The sequence below is a fragment of the Anabas testudineus genome, chromosome 16, assembly GCF_900324465.2.
Source record: "Anabas testudineus chromosome 16, fAnaTes1.2, whole genome shotgun sequence".
NCBI classification, from domain to species: Eukaryota; Metazoa; Chordata; class Actinopteri; order Anabantiformes; family Anabantidae; genus Anabas; species Anabas testudineus.
The window spans coordinates 18,510,985-18,523,924 of NC_046625.1; the positions used below are offsets into that span (position 1 = coordinate 18,510,985).

General features: G+C 40.7%; 1 protein-coding gene across 1 annotated transcript in view; it reads left to right on the forward strand.

Annotated features, from left to right (window-relative positions):
* The first annotated feature begins 829 nt into the window (after positions 1-829).
* LOC113169463 (zinc finger protein 236) overlaps positions 830-12,940 on the forward strand; it is a 38,869-nt gene continuing 26,758 nt past the window's right edge. The window contains exons 1-6 of the mRNA XM_026370861.1: positions 830-1,977; positions 2,158-2,297; positions 4,129-4,293; positions 4,414-4,592; positions 5,864-5,994; positions 8,198-8,370. Coding sequence (XP_026226646.1) covers positions 1,908-1,977; positions 2,158-2,297; positions 4,129-4,293; positions 4,414-4,592; positions 5,864-5,994; positions 8,198-8,370 — 858 coding nt within the window. The 5' untranslated portion in view covers positions 830-1,907. The remainder of the gene's footprint in view (positions 1,978-2,157; positions 2,298-4,128; positions 4,294-4,413; positions 4,593-5,863; positions 5,995-8,197; positions 8,371-12,940) is intronic.

Consider the following 12,940-nt stretch of genomic DNA (forward strand, 5'->3'; position numbering starts at 1 on the left):
CTACAACTCAGGGAAGCTGGCACCTCCAAAAACCTCTCTGATGATTCCTGATGGTCGCTGGATGGATCGCAAACCGTAAGGACGAGGAGTGAAAACCCCTTTAAATAGAGAACACACCAGTAAAACCAAAGAGCTGGAGGCGGACAGCAGTTACATCCCAGGTCCACTCACCAATCCTGGGAGAGGATGTGGATGCAGTTTACAAATAAACAGCAATATTACACACATTTGTCATTTTAATTATTCTGTAATTATATTATAATGAATATGTATGTTTGTGCCTGTTATATTCATTGTGCCTTTTTTTTTTTATTTTGTTATTGTTTTACTGTACTTGTGAATTCCTTTGAAATGAATAAAGCCTTTACTTCTTTTTAAGATTGGGGAAGGAAAAAGAAACCTCACAGGACTGACTGTGACAATGAATCCTCCCTGTAGATGACTGATAACCGAACAGTGTTGCGGGTTTGTGCGTGTACCTGACGGTAGATGTCTCCCTACTCCGCGCAGCTGCGGGTCTTCGCGGGGGGACGCTGCTGTCTCCGCTTGACTCGAGTCGCCATTTTGAAAAGCAAATTGTTCACAGCACACCCGCCCTGAGTACTGGAACTATGCCGCGGGGCCGACCTCGCAAACTGAGAGTTAAAAGCAACGACGAACCAGGTAACAAGTACCAAAAGGCAACGAATAAAAAGTACAGTTTATGGGCTACCCAAATAAGCCGGTATTATTTGGACAAACATCTCCGTGGCTTATATAATAACACTTGAATGTAGTGTATATAGTCCCCGGATATAGTATTGCGGGTGGGCTTTGCTTTGTGCGGCGAAGGAGTGATTGAGGCGGAATGATATTAATAACATTTCGGTGGCTCTTCTTATTGGCTTCCAGTGTAAATTGGTGTCCGCCGCAGTCGGAGGAGACGCGCGGCGTCGAGCAGCTTTAGTTAATGTCCGATTTGAACTCCACATGTTTCTTTACTACGGACCTGTCGTTAGCTTGTGTGTTGCTAACTAGCTCGCTTGGCTATCGTTAGCCCCGCCGCTAACGCGCTAGCCATTGTTATTGTGATTCTGTGCAGCGCCGTAGTGCAAGTGCTGTTGTGATGCACGAGTGCTGCAAAACGACAACAAGTTGGCAAATGCACGAAGTCCAAAGCAGCCAAATGTGTGTTGATGTGTGTTGATGTGTGTTGATGTGTGTTGATGTGTGTTGATGTGTGTTGATGTGTGTCGTTAGGAGCGCGTTTAGTTTGCGAACACACTGTTGTCACTGTGGGAATACGGCATCGTGCTGGTTAGGATGGTACGTGAAGTGGTAGCCCCTCCGTTACCACCTGATGCAGGATGCATAACAGTAGCAGTAATATAACATCTGCATCGACACAACCTCACCACAAAACTGAAGTTTGACGCCGGGTTAACTTCCTAAAAATAAAGCACATGGCGTCAGTGTCGGTGCGACACGTCTGTCTGTGACAGGCTCCTGTTGAATGAAGGTAACATGGGTACACAGCAGGTAATGGACAGGGTGAAGCTGGATGACAAAACCCCCCCGTCTTTGTGTTTCTTAACCTTTTTAGGGAGGCAAGTAATGAAAATGAGAAACTTTAGGACATTACAGTGCAGGTGCTGTGGGCATGATTGTCTCTTAGCCTTTATTCTGAGAAACAAAACACCTGTGGGCTACACGAAGACTATCAGCAGGTTCTTGTCTTGTAAATTTCCTCACTGAGGCACAAAATAATCTCTAATACTATAAAGGTTTTATCTATTTCAACCTTGAACAGCACGTCAAACCAGTGTGTTTTTCCTTAAACCTGATTCCACTTAATTCTGAATCATAAATTCCCGTATCCCACCGTGAAAACACAGAAAATACACATTAAGTCAGTGCTTGTCTGTTATATGCTCATCATCATCCAACATTTACGTTTGAAAGTCAAGAGAAGGCATCAGCATACAGATGCTATATATGGTATATATGAAAATACTGTGTCCAAGCCTTTGATTTGTGACAATTGTATGACCATACAGGCCCTGAAGGCAGCGTCTGTGTGATTGAAGAGGCCAGAGGAAGAAGCATTGTGTCGTCAGCCGGTGTCAGGAGAACGCCTCTCCATCCAAATTAAGATACTGAAGTGTTCCCTCTCCACAGATGCAGATCCCAGCGAAGCCAAGGTGGAAAGTTTCAGCGGTGGAGAGCTCAAGGACAAGAAGTGCACCATATGCTGCCAGGTCTTTACTACTGAGAGCCAGCTGCAGAAGCATCTTCGTGAGCATGAGACCAACGACAAGGTAAGTGGGGGGGGGGGCACAAGTGGTAGCAATCAAAGCCGCTGGAGCAGCTTTTAACCTTTACTTATTTAGAGAAGGTCAGAGTATGCTTGATCTCTATCATCAGGACATGCATTTGCACTTTTCCTCTAATTCCTCACATTCAGATCTTGCATATTGCTGGTATTACTGCACCTGGCTGCTCTTGGTCACTATTAGCTACCCAGTAGACACATTATTATTGTGATTATTATTGCCTCCTTCTAAGCAGCTCTACATGATCAGCTGAGATTTGAATTCTCTATTTAAGGTCACCATGAGGGTAGTTCCCTGACAGGAAACTCTCCAGCTGATGTATTCACTTAAACGGGATAACTGACCTGCTGTAGTGGATGACAGTTTCCCTGCTATAGATTCGATTTCCGCCAAGATAGCAGCTTACCATCATAGCTGGAGGTGTCCTGGATTTTTCAGTCCAATTATTTTTCACAGTGTGAAGGTTTAAATCTGCATTGAAGGCCATTGTGTATTTGGAAGCCTCAGAGCAGGTTTCAGCTTAGTCTGGCAGTCACATTATTTAGTGCCAGCTGCTTCTACTGCTTCTGGAACATGTGGTTACCAGCAACATGGTGGACACTTGTAGATAGATTCATTTTTTCTTATCCTTATGCAGAATTGAATTAGAGCCACGCAACTTGTATTGCCATATATTTCTATTGGTTAAGTGTTTGATAAAATTGAGCATTTAATACTGGCTTCACATATTGTGTTAAAATAACACTGATATTTAGTGTTTGAAAGAGAAGTGAAGGAAGCCATTTACCTCAAACTTCACAGATTTTAAACTGAACCAGATTTTTTGTTTCCTATGGCTGCAGGTTCCCTCTGCATTTTATCTCTCAAAATATCTCTCAGCGTTCAGTCAAAAAACCCACAGGAGCATATAGAGGCATAGAAAGCAAATTGAACATCAGTGAAGTTGCCCCTTAACAGAGGAGAAGGTGGTCTGTGACGCCATTAATCAGTCACTTACTGTACATTAAAGTCCATACACATGATCGCCTGTGAACCAAGGACCCACATGTGATTTGTCAATAAACCTCTGGAACTGAAAAGGCCTTTCAACTAAACATCTTCAGAGACATATCTGTAGTGTAACTGTAGCTAGGTGCAGTGTGACTGGAGTGATTTGTATAAGAACCTGCTCCTCCAAGAAGCAAGAGATGTTTGTTTTTTTCTGGGGTAAGGTTAAGTTTGGTTATGTTAAGTATTGCAGTTTTTTGTAGATGTTCATTTCTGTTTGAATATGTCTCCAGCTACCCTTTAGTACACCCTCCTCTTCCCATTCATCAGCACAACCTTGCCTTCTTTCCTTTTTAGATCCATCTGCATTCACGTCCCGTCTTACACACATAATCACACGCAGACAAGCTAAGGTTTCTTCACTTCATGCTCTGGACAAAACAGTTTGAGTGAGGACTGCATTTATCTGATCTGATCTGATCTCTTAACCGTCTCTTATGATGTGAAAAGACAATAATGACACCATCTTACTTTTGCACCTGCACCTCTAGTTGTGGGTCATTTTCCATTTCTAGACCGCTATATTCGCTTACTTTGGCACTGTCTCTCCAGGCTGAAGAGTAGTAGCCTCAGGGCCTGCCACTCAGAGTAAGACTCACCAGTGTCAGTATAGCCCTCGGCATTGACCAGACTAAGAACGCACTCAGAAAATAAGTCAGACAGCTCTGTATCATAGTTGTGTTTCTCTCGCTCATTGTCTGTTATACAGCGTTTTACACTTCAAAGCACATTATTCTTTCTTCACCCACTTCTCTTCTCTCACTTACAGCCTCATCGATGTGACCAGTGCTCGCAGACATTTAACGTGGAGTTCAACCTCACACTCCACAAGTCCACACACACAACCTCTGACTTCACCTGCCCTGTTTGCAATAAAAAGTTCTCCCGCATTGCCAGCCTCAAATCTCATATCATGCTACACGAGAAGGAAGAGGTTAGTTAACTCGCCGGGCATACGTGCAACTGTCTCGATTTGCGTTTACTATCCGTTTATGAAGAACTTTTTTTTTTTTCCTTTTTGTCTCCTCTCTTTGCTTTGTGACAAACGCTGCAGAATTTGATCTGCGCAGAGTGCGGAGATGAGTTTGTTCTCCAGAGCCAGCTCTCTCTGCACTTGGAAGAGCACCGCAAGGAGCTGTCAGGCATCAAGGTCTACACCTGTAAGACCTGCGACAAGGAGTTCAAGACGTCTGCACACCTCAAGGAGCACATGAAGAGTCACATAAAAATGAGGTCAGACAGGGCTCCAGACCAGAATTTTGTACTTTTGACCAAGTCAGCTGGAAAACCTGCTTGAAGTTAAAAGGGAAGGAAGCAGGCGATTTACAGTCTGGAGTTTATAGTTATTTATTTTACACCTTATTTTCTTCCTATTTTTATGCCAAACATTTAAAAAAGAAAAACAGTATGTGAATCATGCAAGCTGATGGCTGTTGATCTGCATTTAGACTGTAAGGAGACATTAAAACACTGTATTTAAAATCAATTGCTTCAATGCAGATTTTGCAGCATCACGGACAATGCTAATAAAATCCTCCTTAACTAGTAGAAGGATTTTATACTGCAGTAAGACAAAAGCACTGACTGTCCTGTGGACATAAACAGTCTCTTGTAAAATTGTTCAGAAATATTGTATAAAGAAAGAATAATGACACTATTCTCTTGGATGAACTCATTAGAATGTGTGTACGTTAATAGAGTCTGGACTAACATGCATAAAAGCTGCAACTTGACTGGCTGGCACATGCATAGAATCACAAGGCAGTAATTCTAGTTTATTTACGTTTCATGGGTCTGACTCCATTAAATCAACAATGACATTAACAATATCAGGTCAGACAGCACCACTGCATTGTAAATATGGACACAATAGCCCCTACCTCCTGAGGAAACTCATCCTTTGGAGTGTGCATGACTGTCCTCAGACTGTTTTATGACTCTGGCATGAGCCATCTTCTGTGCAGTGGCATCACAGCAGCAGACCGGAAGAGACTGAACAAAGTGTTAAGGAAGGCCAGCTCTGTCCCGGCGTGCTCTGTGAACTCAGCAGAGGACGTGGGAGAGAGAAAACTGATGGCCAAATTGTCCTCCTACGGGACACCCTGAGTGTCATACTCACACTTTGTGCATATTCTCTGATTTTACTATGCGATGTCCTATGTTATAGGAGTGTCTTTATCTTATTCTAGTTTTTATTTGTTTGTTTACTTATACAGTAACTGCTGCTTAGCTGCCTTTAGACCTGAATTTCCCCCATGTGGATAAATTGCTAGGGTTAGCTCAATGGCCATTTGTTCAAGAATAATAACAAAATGAAAAATGATAAAAAAGCATCGTCTCCATAATGAAGTTGCAATGAAAAGAGGAGCAGTAAAAAACTGTTTGTCCTAGCAACTAATAGTTAGATCAGACAATACTAAAACACTATATAAATAGTTGACTCTATAAAAACATTTTGACATTCATTCTTTTTTTTCTTCACTCTTTACTCTTTACTCCCACAGGCCGCTCACCTCTAGTTCCAGAAACTACAAGAAAAACATCGACCGCAGTGGATTCACAAACAGCTGCCATCACTGCGGAAAGGCTTTCAAAAAGCCCAGCCAGCTTGTCAGACACATCCGAATACACACAGGTGAGTGAAGAGTAATAGATTGGGGGACGCTGGGGTGTTTAGGTTACAGAGATCTCATTCGCATTCTGCGAGTCATACTTAGATCAATTATTGTAAGGACTCGCATGTGGATGACGCTGGAAGTGGATGATCTAGGTCATGGGTGCAGTCGAAGGCTTTTTGGTTGTGTGGATAGTGTTTTCACAAGAAGATGGAGTTGCTGGTTTAGTTTCTTTATTTCACTTTTTAATGGTCCCATAACTTAATTCTATTATCCACATATCAAAAAACTGTAACAGTCTCACACTTGTCTCTCCGGGCCAGACTTGCTCCGATTCAATTTTCCTCGATTATCTGACTCTGTGATGAAACCCCGTGCTGTGTTTACCCTCTCTTTCTGAGGGACTGTACACCTCGGCTCACTGCATCACTAAGCTGTCATACGGAGATGTTGCATGGGTAGAATTTCAATACGCTGCTTAAATTTTAATATTCATGTGCGGTTCTGCACTTGTTCAGTCACTCAAATTCAGGTAATGTAGCCTCCACCCACATGTTGTTTAAACATCATCCACATGTTAATTTGTTTGCTTGGTTGACCGGCTGGCTGACTAATAGTGGCTGAAGTTGATTCCTTTGTGCTTTGAATCTCAAACAGCCCTTGAGCTGATGAGGTGAAGAGTCGCTTTGGGAGACTGCACACACAGAAAATCACACGCACATTAGGCCTCATTCTCTCACTCTGACGCGTTGAGGAGTTGCTAAGGGTACAAGATTGTTTTTGACTCAGCTTTATTAATGCCTGAATTGATACCAGAGATGGCCTTATGTTGGCGCTATATTGGCAAATTAATCAGTGATGTTTCAGGATGAGTTACCATAAAAACAGGATATGTAGAGTATGAGTCTCGAAGATGGAACCATGGCGTAACTTTGCAGTCGAAATATATTAAATTGCCACAGTTGAGATATGGGCTCAAAATTTACTTGAATTACAAAAGCATGAGGCTCTGATTTATCTTGACATCAATCAGATTGAATTACTGATAAAACTAATGTGCATGTCAAAAAATGTATTTGAAACACCGCTGAAGTCGCTGCTGTGGAGAATATGAATGTACAAGTCTGGTCCAGATGTGTTTCACATGTGCTCCAAAAATACAAAATGCAGAATTATTAAATGAGAAAAAAAAAAAAAAAGAAGTATCCTTTAAACCAGGGGTGTCAAACGTATGTCCCGCCAAGGGGTTCAGTCTGGCCCGCGGGATAAATCTGAAAGTGAAAAAATGCAATGAGATATGAAGTAGGATTTCTGAAAAATAAACTAAATTGTTCGCTAGGGGCGCTAGGGTGTTTTAGACATGGAGTAGTTGAAAGAAGAAGAAAAAGACTAAACAATTCTGAGATAGACACAGCTAATGTTCAGTGATTACTACGATACATCTACTTACTACATCTACTTACTTTTGTACTCGCCTTCGCACCCTCATTAGCCGAAATGTCTTTCTGAAAAAGGAGAAAACTTCACTACAAAAGAGTTTGGTCATAAAGTTTATGTATGTATTTTTTATGTGTGTTTCATGTATAAATCTTACATTTACAGGCCAGGTGATTACTTAGTATCTTATACATTTAAAATGGCCACCACTTAAGTTTGTAAGATGTGGGGGGTCAATTTAAGTTTTGAGAATTATTACACATGTGGAGTAAAAATCATTTCAACTGGGAGATTCTGAAACTGTTAATATACTTTGGTGTCTTGCTCAAGTAAAACCTGTGTGTGGGGAACACTGCCTTCAAGGGGAGAACCTCGTTATCTCTGAGGTTTTCATTTGAAAAATTATCTAGCGTTGATTTGATTTCTTCAGATTCTTATTAATTAGGATTTCGTTTCGTTTTAGTTAGTGGCAATAAAAAAGCAAGTGCTGCATATACTCAACAGTGATCTCTTTGAACATTTCTGCTGTAACGTGAAAATAAACTTTCAAGGTTGAGAAATATGAAGAATGTTAAACTGTGTTTTCGCTTCGCTTCAATTCATGTTCTGCCGGGGGGGTTAATTCATTTAGTGGTTGTTATTAGTTATTAATCAGTTATTGATCACTACTGGACTTAAGTAATGCAAGTTATTAATTAATCTTTTGGAAATTGCAGTTGTCAAAGCATCTGTGTTTCCAGTACTCCTCATGGCTGTTGTTTGACGTGACCTTGGCTTTGCCTGCAGGTGAGCGGCCCTATAAGTGTGCCCATTGTGGCAAGGCTTTCAACCAGAAGGTGGTGCTGCAGACCCACATGGTGAGACACACGGGAGAGAAACCTCACCTCTGCATGTTCTGCCCTGCCTCCTTCTCGCAGAAAGGGAACCTGCACTCCCACGTTCAGAGAGTTCATTCTGAGGTAAGAAAGTGCTCCCAACGCCAATCAAATATTCAGATAAGTCACCTTAAAAGGACTGCATATGCAGATAGAGATATATCTGTGGGACGCGAGACCATCTGTGATTTTGATAGCTGTACATCACAGCAATAAAACAAGTTAGAACTTTTGTAGCACTGTATAAAGTGTATTTACTTATTTGTTTTAATTCAGTCATTAGTTTATTGAAGTGCAGCATTTTGTCACATTTGTAACGTGTACAGTTCAGGTTCCATCAACGCCTGAAGAGGGAAGACAAGTTTGACAGACACATTACCACTTGAATCCTTTTTGAATCCTGTCAGAATTGAGCAGCAATTGGAAATAAATCTGTTTTCTGTGATGTGACAGTAGATGCACAATGTTCTGTCTCAATACTCTCTAATTCCTGTAGATAAGAAAGAGAAGGCTAGGGGATTTATTCTTCGGCAGAAAAGTAAACGAAAGATAATATTTATTTTGTGAATTTCAATGCAAGTATTAACACTTGCAGCATTGAAAAATTTATCAATTCATCGTATTCTTAACTTTTGGCCCATCTACCTTACACCAGACTTCACAATACAGTGGCAAGAGAAGGTATGTGAATCTTTTGGAATTTCATGGTTTTCTGCATTAATTTGTCATAAAATGTGGTCTGATCTTTATCTAAGTCAAGAGTATTAAAAAATATAATGTGCCTAAAATAATAACACAAAAGAAACTCTGATCTTTCCTGTCTTTATGAGAACAACCATAAAAACCCGGTGATAATGGAAAAAGTCTTTGAACCCTCACAATTAATAACTGGTTGACCCACCTGTGGCATCAATAATCTCAACCAGGCACTTCCTGTAGCTGTGGATCAGACCTGCACATTGTTTAAGAGGAATTTACGTCCGTTCTTCCTGCAGAACTGCTTTACCTCAGTCATATTCTTTGGACGTCTCTGTTGTGTTGAGGTCTGGGCTCTGACTTGGTGGATTTTGTTTTTCTGAAGCCATTCTGTTGTGTGTTTTGTTGACATTGTCCTGTTGCACCACCCAACTTCTGTTTTAGCTCACATACAGACATTCGCACATTATTCTGGATAAGTTTTTGATACACTTGGGAATTCATCTTCCCCTCAATCACTGCAAGCTGGCCCTGATGCAGCAAGGCAGACCCAAATCATGATGTTTCCTCCACCATACTTTACAATTGGGATGATGTTTTACTGATGATATGCTGTACCATTTTTAAGCCAGGCCTAGTGCTGTGTGTTCTTTCCAAATAGTTTCTTCAGTCCACAAAACATTTTGCCAATACTGCTGTGGAGTGTCAATGTGTCTCTTTGGCAAAGTTCAGTGTGTGCAGCAATGTTCTTTTAAGAAAGCAGCAGCTTCCTTTGTGGTGTCCTGACATAGACACCCTGCTTGTTCAATGTTTTACCCACTGTAGACTCATGAACACAGATGTTAGCCAGTTCCAATGATGCCTTCAAATCTTTGGCTGTCTCTCTGGGTTGTTTCTTTACCTCATTGATGAGTGTTTGTTGTGCTCTTGAGGTCTTTTTTACTGGCCGCCTACCTCTTGGTAGAGTAGCCACAGTCCCAAAGTGTCTCCATTTGTAGACTGAATAACTGTAGACTAATTAGTTTCTAAAGTCTTTGACATTACTTTGTAACCCTTTCCAACTTTATGTAAATCAACCATTCCTGATCGTAGATCTTCTGAAAGCTACTTTGGTGGAGGTATGGCTCACATAAGTGTATTGTTTTTGTGTGGGGCAAGCTCAAAGAGTTTGTGTTTTTTTTTTCTTCTGTCGAAATAGCTCTAATCCACCTTAAATTTTTTTTTTTTTTCAGGTATGCTAATACCTGACTCCAATCCCATATAATCCCATACTTTTCAATTAGCACTATGATGTTTTTATAGTTGTTTTCAATAGAGACATGAATGATCAGATTTCTTTTGTGTTATTATTTTAGGCACATTACATTTGTTAATACTCTTGACTTAGATAACAATCAGATCACTTTTTTTACGTGCTGCAGAAAACCATGGAATTCTTTTCTTGCCACTGTACATCAGTTGGTTGATGAGGAATTGACACTAAAGAGTTATAGCATTGGTTTCTGCTCAAGAGGGACGTAGTTTTAACTCTGACATAAGAATACAAAAATGTAGTAGAGGTCCGTGGAGTGTTTTGTGTAAAGCATGACTGAGTTCCACCAGGGAATTAAACAGTGTTTGATGAAGTCAGCCAATGCTTTTAAAATTTGGGTAATTTAGTGTCATTTATTTTATTTTGGTTGTTGTCCAAGACATTGTCTCGCTCTTTGTACACCTTCTTCACTTGAACAACAAAATTGCCAGCAATGCTGCTTGTTGCAGCAGGACACCCTGCCAGATTATTTCTCTGTTGGAAAAGGAATGATGCAAAATTGCATCTCTTTGTTCCTCATTTTGTTGTCTTCCTTTTGTGAGCACTTCACAGCAGCCAATTTAAAGATCTGTCCTAATTTATTCACCCTAATTTAGCCTGGACTTTGGTCTCTAACAGTGCTCTATCACTAAGGTCACTTTCTCTTGGTGCCAAACCCTGGTTGAGAGGTCAAAAGAACGGCACATATCAGAGGCATCTCTAGGTTTCCAAATGTTCATGTTGACAGATAATGAATTATTGTGTGTATGTGTGTGTGTGCGCGCACGCGTGTGTGTGTGTGTGTGTGTGTGTGTGTGTGTGTGTGTGTGTGTGTGTGTGTGTGTGTGTGTGTGTGTGTGTGTGTGTGAGTGAGTGTGTGTGTTTATGAGAGCGTGTGAGAGTGTGAGTGAGTGACCATCCATTTGTACAGTTTGTTGACACAGTCTGTTAATGGGCAAGGTGATGGTGGTGGGAGAAGCCGGTTGATGACTGCTTCCAATAATGTGGCTGCAGTCTGGACCCGGTCAGCTTTCTGGCAGCCTGATTGTAAACCAACACAATGATCTCCGACACTGGAGGCGCAGTGGGTCCCCAATCAGTGGAAATGCTCCAGCGCTCGGTGCTAGTTCATTTTAGCAAAAAAAATGTAACAAAGCCTCAAAGTATAAAAGACGCTTTGTGCTTGCACACCAAGCTCCACACTAATTTGGTTCACTGCTAGTGCCAGCTGAAAATTTAATTTAGCTGAGTTTTTACCACAGGTTCTAAAAAATCTTAAAAAAAAAAAAAACAGAAGAAATCCAACATTGCCGACATAGTGTTTGATAGGCCTGTTTGCTTATTTCTACCGAATAACATCTGGTTTATGACTAAAAGACATACAAAGCTAATTACATTCCCCTCAGCCTCAGCCATACTTTACGTGTTCTGTACACACACACAACTCATACATGTCAACATGACGACATGCTAAGATGGTGAGCTTGGTAAGCATCACGGATGTCTGCTAAACATCAGCAGGAAAACACTGTTATTAATATTAGCATATGGCTCTGGTTTCTGCTTTTGTTATATGACATTGAACTGACAACTGACGGATGAGAAAAATAAAGGCCCTGATCATTGTACATCATGTTCTACAGATGGTATAAGGTTTTTATCTTGCATGGTTGTCAACAAACACGAAACTTTACATTCTAGCCAGAAAGTTGTACTTTGGTCTCATCTGTCAGCCTTCTGGCTCATTCACATGGCCTTAAGCAAACTTTATGCTTTTTCTTTTGTAACTTTGCCATTAATGTTATGCTGGCACATGAGCTGTGAATTATATTTTTTCCTGCAGTTGAGGATTATAAAAGTGTTATAGAATCAGTTGAATAAACATTCAAATACATTTAAATCCCTGTGATGAGCGGCGAGCTTACATTAAATACTCACGAGGAGATGGTTCATATAAGTGCAGTTCTACATCATCCTTGCATCTTAGTTATTCAGTCTGTCCGGAATTGGCCTGTTGATTTTATTTCCAAAACTTTTTCTCACACTTTGTCATTTCAACAAATTAGGTTAGAACAAATTGAAGTGTGGCTTTTTTCCCTCTCTTGCTAACATGATTGTATATTCCATGCTAAAAGCCCATGATGAAGCCAGTAGATTGAATTACTTCTGGAAAGCCAAACAGCAGGACTGTTTGAATAATGCATCTAATTTTCACAAGAGTTCTTCACCGTTCCTGTTCCGGATAGAGTTCATCGTTGCGATTGGCTGACTTTTAAAACAAATTGTGGTCAGGCATTATTTACAATAGATTTCATGAGCAGACGCATACTGAGGAGCTCGGGGAGTAAAATCATCATGGTTAAATCCAGTAAAGTGTCATGCGGCGTGTTGGCATGCTGAGGCAGTAACACTGTCTGCATGCGAATGGCATCTAAAAGCCCTTTGCTCATCTCAGATTGAGGTGCTAAAGCTCAGAAAAATGTTGTTTTCCAATTAATGACAAATTTGTATTTAGAGTTTATCAACAAAAGCCAAAAAATGTATCTGTTGGTGTTTTATTTGTTTTTTAAGGGAGAGTGATATGTAGATTTATAAAACAATAGTTCAGTCTGAATGGTATATGGAGCTCCTCTCCGGTGAATTTATGGCATTTGAATTTGAATATCA